This window comes from Neopelma chrysocephalum, unplaced genomic scaffold (assembly GCF_003984885.1).
Source record: "Neopelma chrysocephalum unplaced genomic scaffold, ASM398488v2 Primary Assembly neopelma1_108, whole genome shotgun sequence".
In the NCBI taxonomy this organism is placed as follows: domain Eukaryota; kingdom Metazoa; phylum Chordata; class Aves; order Passeriformes; family Pipridae; genus Neopelma; species Neopelma chrysocephalum.
Genome location: NW_020897773.1, coordinates 274,593 through 291,078, shown reverse-complemented (window position 1 = coordinate 291,078; position 16,486 = coordinate 274,593). Strand labels below are relative to the sequence as shown.

Genomic DNA, 16,486 nt, shown 5'->3' with positions numbered 1-16,486 from the left:
ACAAAAAGCAGTGCCACCTGCTACTTGACAGATAGGGTATATCTTTTTTAGCAGCAAATGCTTACTGCTTGTTTTAATGTCCTCTTTATTTTTACTTTTTTCTCCAGGAAAAATCTTTCAGTGCATGGACTGAAATGGTGGTTTAGATGGGTGTGCATTAATTTGCTTCTTTTTATTGTGCTGTTTTTTCTCACTACTCCTTCCATAATCATCTCAACCATGGACAAGTTCAATGTCACTAAACCTATTCACTACCTTAATGTGAGTACCACCATACGTTTGGATATAGCTGTGTATCAAACCAAAATATTGGGAAACTGATAGACGTAGTTTCATTTTCTTACTATACACCTTTAAGTCAAATTCAGTTGAAATTCCCAGGATTGTTTTATGTAGCTGCTTACTGAAAAACAAACAACCAGAACTGGATCTTTAGCCCTCTTTTATTCCTGGATAGTAGTCTGAAGTAATTTCACCCAAAACTCTATATTATTAAAATATTTATTTGTTTGTGGTAAAAATTTGCATTCCATGTTTACATAATGCAAAATTTTGTAGTCAAAAAGCTTTGCAAAAAATGAGATTTTGAGTCCAACTGGTATTTTGAATTTTATGATAAGATGGGAGGAATTCAGATTTTAAACTCTGAGGTAAAATGTTGTTTTTATTTTGTTTGCTGGGTTCAAATTAACATAGCATATATATATATTGGATCCTAGTTTGACTGCAGCTGAAGTCTCCTGCAAGCTGTTCTTTCTAAATACCTCCCCAAGCTAGTGTAAATGACATAAAGACTGCCTGTGAGACTGCACTCTCATGGAATTTAATTCCCAATCTTACTTTGTTTTTTTGTCTTGCACAGCAGTGCTAATCACTCACGGCTCAGTTTAAGACCACCTGAGTATAATTTCCCCAGTTCATCCTGCTATAATTTACAAAAAGCAAAATATCGCAACCTCTGTTCCACCACAACTGCATTAAAATGCTTTTAATACTTACTCTTTCTTTTTTCTCCTACTAGAATCCCATCGTCAGCCAGTTTTTCCCAACGCTCTTGCTTTGGTCCTTCTCAGCTTTGCTACCAACAATTGTCTATTACTCAACTTTGCTGGAGTCCCACTGGACAAAGTAAGCAAGCTTTTCTTCTGTTTTTGCCTTACCAGCTGAATAACTAAAATAAATGAAGACAGTGTTTGTCTTTCATGGAGCTCTTAAATCTGCAGACCTCTCATAGCAGGGAATGTCATGTTCTTGTCTTTCTAGTGTTACAACCACACTTTGGGACTTAAGTGATTTTTAACCCATACAGCAAATGTCATCTAACCACATGACTTGCTTATGCTTCCCCTTGCTCCCCACCCCACTTCTCTTTCTGTTTTATCAGAAAAAAATGTGTGATCAGGCTCAGGATGTGTAGCTTCAACAGGAGCATGGGAAGTGCCTCTGATCCCATAACTAGCTTGCTCTCTGGGTAAATAGGCCATGTGGGTTTGGATACCCTCCAGACTGAGTACATCACAGAATCCTAGAATCCCACTTGACAGAAAGTGCTCCAACTCTTAGCATGCTACTTATAAAAGGGGCATCTATCTTTTTGTTGTCTGGCATGACAAAAATGGTAACTCTTGGTGCACAACTCAATTGCTATTGGATATTGTTAGTGGTGATCTGAGAAGATCTATGGGACCAAGGCCCAGCAGATGTGTTGATATAAGATTTTCAAATACAACCAGAGCACTCTAGAGACATTAAGCTCAGTGATGTGCTGCTAACTTGGAATACTCAGCACAGCTTGGTTTGGAATACCAGATTTGATGCCCAGTTTACCTGCAGTCAGATAAAACATGGTACTGCACATTGAATCCCAGCTTCACTCAAACTTCACTCAATCTTTATCCACAAAGCTTGTAGCCATTTCTTTGGTTTGTTTTTGTATTCTAAGGTCAATTATTTTTCACTTTTGAACTTTTCGTACCATTCCTTTCTAAGACATAGTATCCAGAATCTACTCTTTATTCATCACAGTTGTGTGTTCTTCATCAAATTGTTTTTTTTTGGGGGGTAGTTACACTATGCACATGAACTTTGAGCCCTTCTCAATCAGTTAAAATAGTTTTCCAAAGTCACTAGTGACTTTATTAAAATTTGTCATCTGTGACCACAGATTTGATTTCCAGCATTGGTATGATTACACTGACACGTCTTGCAGTGCCCAAGGGCTACATGAGCCTATAACAAAACCTCTGTGGCTTTAAAGCCCTATCAGATTCCACCTTCAGCAGTCTGAATTGTTTATAGTGATGGCTCCACTTTTGTGGCAGCAGTGTGTCACCAGATCGATGTTCCTGCTACTGTAGTAGGGGTATAGCATGAGCAGTGTCATGTTGTTCTTGAAGACTTGCCGCTTGGCAAGGACAGTTAAGTAGGTTGTGTAAGTGTCTGGTTTCTTGGCAGTGGTGCCCTTCTACAAACTGCCTAATCCCTCTTGGCATGACACTTGAAGAGCTGTTTGTTTACAAGCTGCTGCAGGATTGAGTTTCTGTGGACAAGAGACCAGCTGTGGCTGTCGCACCATCCCCGTGCTTGTGGTATGAACCTGTAGTGATGCTAATCCAGAGTCCAGTATAATGTTCAAGAAGATACCAAAAGTCTGCTTGGTCCAAATTGGTGAATATCTCAAAAGATGTTTCTTTTGTGAGCGTGTTGTAGCAATGTGATATGGTAAGGGGAGCTGGAAGTCTGACAGGTGCTGACATTCTCTGGCCAAGATCCCTCATATGTGAAAGTGTTTCATGTGAGTTTCTTACTCAGTGACTTTTTGTGTTGGTAGATCTGCAGAGAACAGAATAATGATGCATAAAGTCTACATATTTTTGATCTTCATGGTATTGATTCTGCCCTCCCTTGGTCTGACCAGGTAAAGAGTCATAGTTTAACAAAGTAATGGTTGAGTATTTTTATTATGAGGCATCTTACTTGTGTTTTCTAGTTGAGGTATAGTTGATGTACCCCCACTCCCCTCCAGTTACGTGTGGTTATATTGTCATTATGCATTAGATTTCAATGTTCATTTTGCATCAGAGCACCTAAAGTTCCCAAAGCCTAACTTTTTACAAAGAAATTTAAGACTTGTAAGCTCAATGAATAATTGAAAGTTGCCCATACTCACCATCATCAGAACCCGGTTTCCTGACTGTGTCTTTGAGTTAGAGTTGTCCTTTTCTTTCCACCTCTACAGTATTTGACTGTTTCCCTGCCTAACTGGGGGACATGTATTTGTCCTATCTGTATAATAATTGCTAAAAAAGAATGATTAAAACTTTAGTATGAAGTAGATATTTCTATTCTGTTTGATTCTGTATCTTTTTTCTTATCTCTAGCAATCAGTAACTGTGATAAAGCTAAAGTAGTGTTCAGATGATTTGATTAAATTCTCCCTATGCACTATCTTGATTTTAACTACTTAAAAAGAGAAGCAATTTTATGCAGTGTTAATCTGTTGGAGACTGAATTACAATAATCATCTTTCTTTCAGCCTTGATTTTTTTTTCCGCTGGCTGTTTGACAGAGAATCATCTGATTCTGCAGTTAGGCTGGAGTAAGTATTAGCAATTCTTTGCTAAAGAAATACTTTTTTTGCTGTTGACTAGCCTTGGTTAGTGTTTATTCAGATTTGCTCAAGGTTGCTACTCTGTGGGATGATGCTGAGCATCTGAATAAGGGGAAGAGAATGCAAGTTGTTTTGCTATGCAAAAATCTATACTTTCTTCCTGCTACCTAATGTATGCAAACTTTCAATAAAGAGACAGTTATTTTCCCAAAACTTTACAAATTTAGTAGGTGACAAGAAAGGATGGGATGGTATGATGCAAGTGAGAAGGTACCAGAAATTGTGCTGAGGATTGTTGCATATCATGGACAGGGGATCTTCCCAAGGATTACAATGAGACCGAATAGCTGCAGCAGTTCTCTTTCTGAAGCCCAAGGATTCTTGATTTTAACAAATATGTATGTTTTTACACCAGCATTGAGAATTTGCAGATACTGGTTATTCTAAGCTCTTGTGACTGTGGCTGGAGGGAAAGAATAGAATGCAATTAATAGGCCATAGGTTTCCAAATGCTGCTGCAAAATCAGTAACAGGAAGACAATTAGGAGAGACTAAATTTGGAGAGACAATTATTCTATTGCAGTCTTATCTCATCTTGTGTTAGGTTGCTATTGCAGACATCAAATTATGCTCTTGTCTGTTATCAACCACCCATCAGACTGCTAAGTCTTTTTGTGAACAGTTTATTCCTCACCTGTACTGCAACTCAGCCAGGCTCTTACATACTACACTCACTGTATTTATAGCTGTGCAATACACTTTCCTAATCTTTCTGATAATCCCAAGATTATCAGAAGTCTTCTAGCCACTTTCTATAGTGTCTAGTGCTTAGGGCTCCATTGCACACGTTATATTTGCTTGTCTGCTTTCCAGTCAGTGTCTGATGTCTTTCCTTCCAGGTGTGTCTTTCTGCCTGACCAGGGAGCCTTCTTTGTGAACTATGTCATTGCCTCTGCTTTTGTTGGCAATGGGATGGAGCTGCTGCGCCTGCCCGGCCTCATCCTTTACACCATACGCATGATAATGGCCAAGTCCACAGCAGAAAGGAAAAATATTAAACAGGTATGAGAGCCCCTCCTTAGCCAGAGAAAATTGAATGCTTGATCCTTATCAGAAACAGTGGGAACCCTCATCCTTCATAACATTAATTTTCATCTCCTGACAGTTTTTTTGGGTTTTTTTTGGCCTTTGTTTTGCTTATCCATGGCAGGTTCATATTCCCTTCATTTGCAGCACAGATAATGGGGAGGTATTTATTCAAGTCAGAGATGGTCAAAAATCAAAGTCCCAAAATACCCCAACTTCGGGTATTATTCTCTTCATAGCTCTAAGTCAGAGTTTATGATTTGGATTTTATAGGGTGATTCTGATTTTATCTTATAGTCTAAACTTCAGGGAGTTTTTTATTTCAAATCTGTCTATAGTTAGTTTCTTCTGTCAGCCCACACAGTGCACAACCTTAATCTGATCATACACCTAGCAAACTAAATACTTATTGCCTATATTCCATTTTAAGTGGTGGACTTTCACTTCCAGGTGATGTGTCATCTTGCAGCTTGAAATTCCAGGTGTTGCAATGGGAACTTAAACCTGTACACAGCTGCCCCTGTTCTTCTTCCTTTTCTTATTTCCTTGTTTTTTTCTTTTTTTTTTTTTTTAGTGGATTGGTGGGTTCCATTTCTAAAAGATTCTTTTAAACATTCACTTCTGTTCTATATTACCCCTTACTCTGGTTGAAATGGCTTACACTGATTTCCTCATCCCAAGAGGAAAAAGTGGGAATGCTACCACACTAAAGCTTTGATATCTTGAGCTTTCCCTACTGCAAAAGCCAGCACAAGGAACAGTACAGTTTCAGCGGAATCTGCCATGAGATGAAAGTTCTGAGTTTGACACTATTATTTTCTGCCTTGTGGTTTTAAGGAGTTGCTTCTTGTAGATGCAAATAAATTACCCGAGGAATTACTTTAAGGCATTTGAAGAAGCAGCATCTTTTCTGTATGTGCAGATACTTAAAATGCATAATACTTCATCTCATTATGTAATTTATGCCTCTTAGGGAAATAATTGATCTCTTGCAGAGAGAGAATAAGAGAAGGTGAATTGTTGTGTTAGTGAATCTATTCTTAACTCCTGACACATTGATGGATGACTTGAGAGTTTTGGGTGTTTTGTTTTTGTTCCTAGCAACAAGCTTTTGAATATGAATTTGGAGCAATGTATGCCTGGATGCTGTGTGTGTTCACTGTCATCATGGCCTATAGCCTCACATGTCCCATCATTGTCCCATTTGGTAAGTTTTCTGATGAGCTGTGGGCATCGTGGGAGTGAGGTGGGGCATGTGGGAGTTTTGCAAGGCCCAGCTCTGCATTCTTATTCCATTTCAAATACTGATAATGCTTAGGACTTGGATCCAAGTTTCCTTCCTTTCTTGTGGAAAAAGAGTGCAGAAGATGGTGAATTACATAGCTCTTTAGAAGTTGAGAGTGTATTTAATGTCTATTAGATGCTTATTTTATTTCTTAAATTTGAATGTATTGGCTCTGGTGGTGTTTAGGGGTTTAGGTAGGTTTGGGGATGAGGGGATTATTTTTAGCTCTGGGTTCTTGAGGTCTGGGAGAAGCAAGCTGCAGAGGGTACCCAGCCTGGAAGTCCACTCTAAACAGCCAAACTTGACTCAAGACATTCTGATCCCCAAATCCTTTAGGCTTTTGTCCTAAAGTTTGTCTTACGTATGTACATCCCAGCTGGGCCAACACACAAAAATAAGACTAGAAAACTACCTGTACTTTACACTACTGCAGCTCTTCTGTGTTGCAAACCATTTATCTAAAATTCCACATTCTGAATGAGACTGAGGAAAGGGGCTGTGGTCATCACTGTGCTATGGACAGCTGTATGATCCATGGTGCTGACCACAGGGATGTGACCTAACAACTTGCTGGCTGCTTTGCTGGGCCATGGTCTAGGTGAACCCCATAGCTGCCCTTTGACCAAAAAGGAAATGCTGTACGTACACTCTGGTAGATTTCCTGGCTTAGAAAACCAGTTAATTCGGGGTTCAGGGCACATGGGTGGAACGCAGCTGCCCTGTGGTGTAGATGGTGCTACAGTCCTGTAGGACCTTGAGAAGGTCTCCAGATCTGAGTCACAGACCTTCTTTTTCTAGTTGTTCAGTTGGTTTATCTCTGTCTCATGAGTGAAACAACATTTCTGCCTCAAATTGCCTATATATCTGGCTTTGATTACCTCTGTCTTCCTGTATCAGCCATTAAATGCTGTATGAGTATGCAAGAAACTTAGCCATCTGTCTAGAACTCGTGTACAATTGTCCATCTTCAGTGACTCTTGACATGAGCTATGTCTTATTTTCATTCGTCTTTCATTCACAGAGATTGTAGACTGTCATAAGAATTACGTATAAAGAATCATTTCAACAGCTACAGATATTTCCACTTGAGATCTGTTTATCAGACATAAGTAGTACTAAATAATTTTATATAGTTGGTATTTTCGTTTTCTAATTCAAAACTTCACAGAGCTAGATACAAGATAATTATCTAAATTAGATATTGTTCAGAACTGGTTTAATCAACAACGTTATTATGGGGAGAATGTGGCCAATTTTTATGTAACAAATGTAATTGATGTTTACTTACATTTCATTTTGTGTGCAGTTGTAAATATCTGAATGTGCTACTGCATACCAGAGCTGTTGCAATTCATAGCTGCCACAGCAGTTGCTGGCTGTTTTTTGGGATAAGGAATAACTGACTTGAAAGTGCTGAAGGCTGAGTGGCTAGTTAAGCCACTGACAGACCTTTTTTCCTTACCACTACAGCGGTAGAGGAGTTAGCAAGTCTTCCCTACTGGCTTGGCCTCATGTGCCAGCACTAGGAAGGAGCTCTGGGTTCTCCCTGGGAGCACAAGAGGAGCCACAGAGAAATGTGTGGAGAGGGGAGGGATGGGGATGCAACAACCTGAGGAGCATGTGCTGTCATGCAGCTGTACCCCATTCATATTTGGGCTGTATCCACCACTGGTATCTAGATTTTCAGTCACTTGGTTAATGTAGATCTCACAGAATTGCTGCTTTTTGTAAAGTTTCCAACAACCTTTCCTTGGCTCTCCCATTTTCCCTTCCAGGTTTAATATACATACTCCTGAAGCACATGGTTGACCGCCATAACATTTACTATGCCTATCTCCCTGCCAAGCTGGAGAAGAAGATGCACTTTGCAGCTGTGAATCAGGCCCTTGCAGCTCCAATTCTCTGCCTTTTCTGGCTCTATTTTTATTCATTTTTGCGGCTAGGTAAGTATTACCTTTTTCCCCCTAGAAGCTGCTCCCAGCTCTCTTGCCAGCCTCCCTAAATTAGATGTGCAGTTTCAGAAGCTTTCTAGGCTTTTCTTTTTGCTTCCATAAAGGGGAATTCATGGTGTTACCTGTGGCACCCAACTATACAGGATTTGCAGCTTACACAAGTTTGCATAAGATCCTTTGGTGGAGATGGCTGATATGTTAACTTAAACTGTTAGCATGGAGCTCCATGTTTCTTCAGTTTGCAGGAGATTCCTTAAATCTGTAGAATTTGAATTGGCCAGTTGGGCTTTGGAGTAACAGACAGTAAAAATCATTACATAAACCAAAAAATCTGTTCAGAATTAGCTCTTTGTAGTAGGATGGCCTCTGGCTTCACTACCTGCATTTGTACTACTTATGGCTGTGCATAAGTTTAATTTGCCCTGTGCAAATTGGCTACTGCCTCAGTTGTACAGCTGTGTCACTTAGCCAACATTTTAGCATTTTTTTTTCCTTTTGCTGGTCATACAGTGTTCTACATCATCCATCAAACTTTACATGGAAGACTGCAGTGAGATGGTGACTCTTTTCCCCATATTGTAGTTTAAACTTCATGTTTTGTGTGAAGTTTATTTAAAAAATAGGGACATTCTGTATTTTGCAAATACTTGGCATTGATTTTATTGGCTGTGGTGTATTAACAGCTTTAATGTCAGAGAAGGTAGGAGACAGCTTATGGCTTTTTATCCATGATACAGGAGGAAGCATTTGGCATGGAACGAGGATGTCAGTGGTACTGGAAGGAATTGAGTTTCCCTTCTTGGGAACTTGTATTGTGCCCTTATGACAAATGACCATGCATTGTGTTTTTCTAGCATGCTAGTAGTCAGAAAGGTATTGTTGGCAGGCTGTCATCTAACTTTAGGGATAGCTAAAGCTATGGGGAAAGCTCCCTGTGGATGTGAAAGTCATTCAGAACTATTGCTTCGGGCTGTCTTTGGGTTTGAGCAGATGTTCCTGCATTACTGGTATGTTTGAGAGCTTGGTTTTCCCCTTGTTTTGAAAGCTGCCTTTGAAACCAGGAAGACCAACAAGTCTGTGTCCTCTGATAGGAGAATTTCTAGAGCATGCTTTAGAAAAATCAACTCCAAACATGCAGCAACTGATGCATCTCTAATTATAATGAAGGAAATCCTGGTGTGGTAAAAATTAAATCTTTATAATAATGTTTTGTAGTTCTGCATCTGTGGTAAAACCATCATTTGTCACACACTGTAATAATGGAAAATACAGTCTGGATTATCACTTTTGGCTTGGTCAGTGTAGAAGATCCTGTTTACAGGATGTTGTTTGGTGGTTTGTCAGTGTACAGGGCAGTCTGAGAGGTAGGAACTTGATATTTTTATTTCATTGTCATTGATTTCATTGCTGCTTCTTGTGCCAAAGAGAAGGAAGGAAGGGTAAGAGTGCTCTGCTTCCTTATCTGCAAAATAGATCAGTTTATGGTGTAAAGTTTGATTGCTTAGTCACTGACTTTTATAGTTTGCCTGATATGGGTGTTTCAGTCTGGCTGCAGAGTCCAGTGATAATACTCTGTTTTCTCACTCCTGATATCTACATAAAGCTGGAAAGACCTTTCTCCCAGTCCTCAGTCAGGATCAAATACCTCTTGACTGCATACAGAAGGTGATAGGCTCTACTGGTGTCATTTATTTCCTTCTCAGTTACTGTTTTCTTCCTTGGCTCTCATTCCATCCATCCATTCATCCATCCATCCATCCAACACCTGCGGCACCACTGGGCCTCTCACAACAGAGGAGGCAACAGTACTATCTGTGGTTCAACCCCTGTGTCCTGGGATAGTCACTTGAGTCCCATGTTCTCTAGAGCTGTTGGCAGGGAAGAGCCCTGAGGACCCAGGGCAGGAAAAACTGATCTTGAAGACTTTTTCTTCCCTGATCTCTGCTATTTGCCTTGTGGCTCACACCGTACTTCGGCTTGGATGTAGACACGCCTCACCAGCTGGTAAATACTGGTGTTATCTATGCTTATAAAAACAACCTCCTCTGAAGGACATTTCAGAATACCTGTAGGGAGTTTTTTTCACTTCTGTTTTTGACTTGAAGAGTGACATGTTTGTAGGGGTTTTTTTGTTATGTTTTTCACATGTGCACGGTGTTTTTCCCCCCGTGACCAGACCTGTGCGGGGCTTATATAATCTGTTGAAATGTAAAACTTGTCTGTTCTGTCACTGCATATGCTGGGATTACCACAAACATGTTTGAGGCTTGATGTTGCATCTTTTGACTGAAGAAGCTTGGAAACAGCTAGGTTTCATGGTGGTGTTTGTTTTCCCTAATATCTTATTCAAGTCTTTGCTGCAAAATGAGATTAACTTTTTCAGAATATTTCCATAGTGAATCTGGAGAATAAGAAGTCACTGTAATCATTGTAGCTTTTTCCATACTGCAACCATGAGGCTGCAACCATGCCCTTTCCTATAATTTTATTGCAATCTCTCTGAACTGAAACTTTCAGTTTAGTTAGTATTTACTTAGTTTCTTCTCTTGTTCATTTTCCTTGGATTCTTCCTAGTTCTGTTCATATTTTATTGTAGACAAGGCTGCTCAAGTTGAAGGCTCAGTGGCATTAAATTATTTTGTATAGGTACCAGAGACTTGTGTGGGGGAGGTTGGTTTTTTTTGTTGTTGTTTTTTTTTCATTTTCTTCTCTTCCCGTGTTCTGTGATAACATCACACTGTTGACTGCTTTCCAGCTTGTAATCAGTAGTTGTATTCTGCAGCACTACAGGATTGTTATCCCTCATACCTACATTTCATTTTTCCTTCCAAATTGTAGTTATTTGCAGTTTTCTACATATACTTTTATGTTGCTGTTTGTTATTTGTTTTGATCCTTGAAAGCAGGTGGGGTGGTCTTATCTACCAAGATAATTTTGATTCTTTCCCCCCACCCTTTGAGCTGTTTGCAAGCCATCCAGTTTGGTGCTGTCATCATTATTAATAAATGTAATTAATATTACATTTCACAGATCATTTATGAAAGTATTTTAGAATTGGGTCCAGAATGGATCACTGACAGGGGAGGAGAAAAATCGCTCTGCATCTTGTTTATCATTTAAGTATTGCAGCAGCCTTTCTTGGCCTCTAAAAAAGCTGGGAGAACACCTTGCTCAGCAGTTTTATCAGTCAAGGAGCTTCATGCATGGTGAAGTTCTCCTGTTTGTGGCTGGAAGTGGGCTGCCCAGTCCTATAAGGACAAAAAAAAACTCATGAGTCTTTTGAAAATGGGGAGGATAAATACAGGTTTGTTTTGGTTTTGTTGTTTTTTTTCTGCTATATATTTTTATATTGTATTCTTTGGATATTTTTTCTAGGCTTTAAAGCACCTACGACCATGTTTACCTTCCTCGTTGTCAACATCACAATTGTTATTTGCTTGGCTTACACTTGTTTTGGCTGTTTCAAGTACCTGAGTCCACTGAATTATAAGGTAAGTGATGGATACCTGATGCCTTTCAGCACCTCCCTCTTTGCTTGATGTAGCACCAGCTGTTCCTGCTGGGTTGTCCACGCCTTCTCTCTGGCAATGTCTGTGTTCACAAAGGTCCATCTGGTAAGATGGCTAAAGAGGGCTTGTAGTAGGGATGGGCTGCTTAGCACAGTGGAAAGTCTGTCAGTGTGTGCAGGAACTGAATTTGAGAGCAAAGAGAAGCATGGAAGTATCTTGGGCTGCATCCAAAGCAGCGTGGTGTGATGAGCAGGTCAAGGGAGGTGATTCTGCCCCTCTGTTCCGCCCTGGTGAGACCTCACCTCCAGCTCTGGGGTCCCCAGCACAGGAAGGACATGGACCTGTCAGAGTGAGTCCAGAGGAGGGCCACCAAGTTGATTAGAGGGATGGAGCACCTCTCCTATGAGGAAAGGCTGAGAGAATTGGGTTTGTTCAACCTGGAAAAAAAGAAGGCTTAGGGGTGACCTAATTGCAGCCTTCCAGTACCTGAAGGGAGGCTACAAGAAAGATGGAGAGAGACTATTCACAAGAGCATGTAATGACAGGACAAGGGGATTGGGTACAAACTGAAAGAGAGTAGGTTTGGATTAGATATTAGGAAGAAATCCTCTTCTGTGAGGGTGTTGAGACACTGGAACAGGTTGCCCACAGAAGCTGTGGATGCCCCATCCCTGGAATTGTTCCCACCCAGGTTGGACTGCACTTTGAGCAACCTAGTCTAGTGGAAGGTGTCCCTGCCCATGGTTGAGAGTTTGGAAATAGATGGTCTTTAAGGTCCTTTCCAACTCAAACCATTCTATGATTCTCAGTAAGAGGATTGGAGGAGAGAGTACCAGCACTGGTCTGTCTGTGCAGGTTTTTAGGTACTTACGATCTCTTTGTATTACTTTCTCTCACTAATTTGATATTGTCTCTCTTCCTTTCTCTACCTGTTGCTGGTTACAGATAGAAGACACACAAAGTGAAAAAGGAAGTGACCCAGATGTACCAACCGTCCCAACACCTTCTGTAAGAAGTTAAGAGTTACTAATATTCTCTTATATTTCCTAGAAAAACTTAATTGCTCACCCTGCTTACCAAAGAGCTTGTGTAGGACATATAAGGCTAAATGGACTGTGTGTTTTCCCATATGCATGTGGGACCTGAGAGTTCTGCAGCTGGACTCCTTGACTGCTCCCAGGTGGTGTTCCAGAAGTACCTTCAGCTGACTTTTTAGGAGTCGTTGAGACACGCTCCTTCCAGCAGCTCTGTATGCTGTGTTCTGTGCCTTGCACCAGACAGAGCCTCACATCTGGACAGCTGCCAAATGCAGTCAGGTGCTGCTGCTTTGATTTTTGAAAGTTGTGACATGAAACAGGTCTTACTTGCCATGTCACTGAAAAGGATGTAGGACGGAGGTAGAAGGAAAGGCCTTAGTGCCACAGTCCTCAAGTGCAGGTGAGTGTTGCACCAGGAAGCCTCCATCAGGGTGCAAAAGGCCTCAGGTGTTAAAGTGAAGAATGGGAAAAAGATGAAGAGTGTCAAGGGGAAAAATTACCCTGGGTGAATTATTCCAGCATTATACTTTGAGAGACGACTAAAATCCTTAATGCTTGTGATTTCAGATGTACGTCCCCCAAGTTTTGCGTCCTTACCCTACAGAAACGACGGTGCTTGCCCACAAGGAGCAGCAGTCATATGGCTCCATGGACAACACTTGTTCCCAGGCAGAAGGAGACATAAGCTATTCCGCTGGACCTGCAATTATCGAGCAGGCGTCGAAAGGTTCGCTTTGAGTGCCGAGGACTAACACAAGGTGGAGCACTTGGTCCAGGTTTAGGAGAACTGATTCCCTGCCACCACCTACTAAGTATTCTGTTTTATTTACATATTCCTGCCTGCAGAAGAGGTACAGAAATAATTCATTGTGTGGTCTGCAGCTGTGCTCAGAGATTAAAAAGCAGATGCCTTGGGACTGATTGTTTTCCAGACTGTCTACACGTGTTGTGAAACAAATGTGTTGAACAGGGAGATGCCGATCCTCAGGGACTTCACTTATGCTATCTCATCACTTGCCTTATGAAAATAACTTATGCTGCATATAGATAAGTGGTCACCAAAGCAAATGCAGCTATTAGAGCTGTCATTTATTTATTCAAAGTAATTCTTTCTTTTTTTAAAAAAAAACCCCAACATTTATTATTTATAAACCTCTTGGGATGTGTTAAATCCTGAGACAATGTCACTTTTGATGAAAATGCTGTTTGCATGGGCTCTGAGAATGGTGTGTGGGAGTCTCTTGTCACCCAAAGTAGTCAGCATAGACTTGAGCATGTTACTTTTTTCCTTGAAAGAGATGAGGGAATTACTGTGCACTTGGGTACTAAAAGTACCAAAGCAAAAAGACTGGTGTAAAGAAGGGAGTGATTTATCTGATACTGTTTTTATATATTTTTTTGGAGGGCATTTAGGTTGTTAGTTTCTCTTCACTATTTTTAAGGGCCTTCCACAATGCAAGTTCACCTGCCAACAGCAAAGGATGTAAACATTTTATCTTTCTTTTAATCTTGGGTCAAAATGACAGATCTCTGGGTTTTCTCTATAGTGGCAATTATATGAGTTGTAAGATACTAGGTTTTTAAATTATGTCATAGGTGCCAACTTATTCTAAAGTGCAATGTGTCAAAGTGTAACTAATACTCACTGAGCAATAAAACACTGAGTTCAGAAAAAATTCAGGCTGTCTTGATTTCTTTTCTCTGTGTGTTGAAACAGTCTTTGCTATCTGCCTCACAGCATGGCCGTGAACTGTTCATAAAAGCTCTGCCACGAGCCTTAGAATGACAGTTCATCCCATGAGAAATATGAATCCTTTTAAATTTCTCTAGGGGATGAATCTTGGTGACCTTTCTGTAAGAGAAGGTTTTGACCCTGCCAAGCCCTCTGTTTGCCTGCTCGTTGTTAAACTGTTAGTTCCTGAACTTGACCTTTTCTAGCATGTTTGTGAAGCAGCAACATCTTTCCGTTGTGAGACTGAAGGAGACTTTGTGCCATAAATAAGAGTGTGCAGATGTTCAGTGTCTTGCAGAACTGGCTCCAGCTTCCTGACACCAGCACTCTGGACAAATGCTGAGCATGAGATCTGCCCCACTGGAAGAAGGACCCTGCAGAGCTCCAATCCCCCCTAATGACAAGCCCATCTTTTACTTGAAGGTACACATAACTCCCGGTTATTAAAAGGCAAGTGAGGAGCCTTGTTTAGTGGGGGTCATGGATTTGTGACAGACTACTTCATACTCTCACTTCAGTGATACATTTTACTTGGGGGATTGGGCATATGAGTGTGCCTTTTGATTATTAGCAATCATGATGCTAATAGAGATGGTGTGTACCTTCGGTACACATTGCAATTCAAGGTTGACATTCAAACCAAGAAAAAAGAAAACCAACAGACTCCACATTCTTTACTTGGCTCAGAGTTTCTCATGCAGATGTGAGGTCAGAAGGAAGAGGCAGCGCATTGTGTTAATTAGATCAGAAGTCTGTGATTGTTCCATCTCATCTCTAGCTGCAGTACCCCATCTCATACAGCTGTCTGCAGCAGCAGTGGATGCTTGTGTGTGTACTAATTGAGGAAACAAATAAATGATTCAGCTACCACACTTGACCTGTTTACTTTGCTGACACTGTGGGATTTTTATGCCCTGTGATATAACTTACTTTTTGGAACAAATGACTTCTGATATTCTCTGTGAGGTTCTATGTGTCATATTGAGGACAGAAGCTCCTTGAATGATTTGATTTCCTTTTTGTGATAACGAAGCCCCTTGTGGCTGGTGCGAGTTCAGTACAGGCAGGGCCATCTCTCCTGTGAACTTGAATAAACCCACCTCCAGTCATGCTAAGGCACTTCAGATGTAGAATACGGAAAACCTACTAGGTAATGGAAAGTTACATCTTGCTAAATAGTAATTGTTGGCATTTGAGGAACCAGTTCTCATGTCTGATGGGGAAACCACCTGCCTATTCCACTTATCATGTAGCAGCCATTCTTGCTTGCCACTGTACTCTGTTGCAGTTAAACTCATAGAAATGTCTATGATGTTAGGACATGCACCAGTTGGAGAAAAGGCTGGGGTCACCTATTAGTAAATTATCACAGCATCTCAGTGTATAGCAACACAAATTACAGGCTGGTTTATCATCTTTGCTGTGTCGTGCTTGCTTCCCTAGTACCTTTTGGGTCTCTCTCTGAGAGGTGGAAGTAATTAGGAAACTGCACTGGCTCTAATTCATTCCTCCATGCTGGTGGATATCTCTGAGAGGATAAAATTAGATCAGCCCAAGAAACTCCCTGCATTCCTTACTGAGCCTTAGAGAAAAGCTGAGGGATGGAAGCCTCAACAAATGTGGATATTGGCTGCACTGTATTTGAAATTCATATTTAAAGCCATGGCACATTCTTTACTGTTCTTTTTATAAACCTTTTGGCAGGAAGCCTAAGCAAATGGCCCAGCTGGAGTTACTGATTGTAGCTCCCAGAAGCCATATTTGTTGAGATCCAGCACCTGCTGCTTGCCTTGCATTGCTCAGTTGGAACAACGCCTCCCCCACCTCGCTCCTTGCTAAGTCCTTCCTGCATTTTAGCAGCCGCCACCAGCAGTGCTCCTGGGGAGCAGGAATCCTGGACAAGTCTGACACTCAAGCATGAATCAGCCCTACAGCATGCATGGTCTGTGATGGGATTCTCTGTGACACAGCTGAGGGGGCAACCTCTGACAGTTTGAGGAATGGAGCTCATTTGATATCGTACAATTCAGTACTCTTCTGCAAAGACTTCAATAAAGATGAATTTCTTCTATAGTGAAGGAAATGCTACATGGTATTCTGAGACTCAAAAGCCTTGGCTTGTTTAGATATACGGAGCTCTGTGCCAGTTAGAGCTTATTCTGTATGCGAGGCCAACCTGGCTCACCTCCAGCCCTGTTACAACACATCCTCAACACCCAAATTATTGCAATTTCTCATTTGCATTAGGTGCACATGTTCGTGCTTTGTTTTCCTT

The 16,486-nt window shown here is 40.9% G+C and overlaps 1 protein-coding gene across 5 annotated transcripts in view; it reads left to right on the top strand.

Moving 5' to 3' along the window:
• Positions 1–14,155, top strand: part of TMEM63A (transmembrane protein 63A) — a 33,200-nt gene extending 19,045 nt beyond the window's left edge. For 4 of the 5 annotated variants that reach the window (XM_027696557.1, XM_027696560.1, XM_027696556.1 and 1 more), the window contains 10 exons: positions 108–261; positions 1,022–1,128; positions 2,831–2,917; positions 3,536–3,598; positions 4,510–4,672; positions 5,798–5,903; positions 7,757–7,924; positions 11,309–11,424; positions 12,388–12,457; positions 13,047–14,155. In XM_027696557.1, the coding sequence (XP_027552358.1) occupies positions 108–261; positions 1,022–1,128; positions 2,831–2,917; positions 3,536–3,598; positions 4,510–4,672; positions 5,798–5,903; positions 7,757–7,924; positions 11,309–11,424; positions 12,388–12,457; positions 13,047–13,231 (1,219 nt within the window). In that variant the 3' untranslated portion in view covers positions 13,232–14,155. The remainder of the gene's footprint in view (positions 1–107; positions 262–1,021; positions 1,129–2,830; positions 2,918–3,535; positions 3,599–4,509; positions 4,673–5,797; positions 5,904–7,756; positions 7,925–11,308; positions 11,425–12,387; positions 12,458–13,046) is intronic. The other variant, XM_027696561.1, reaches the window with a different exon arrangement.
• Positions 14,156–16,486: the final 2,331 nt, after the last annotated feature.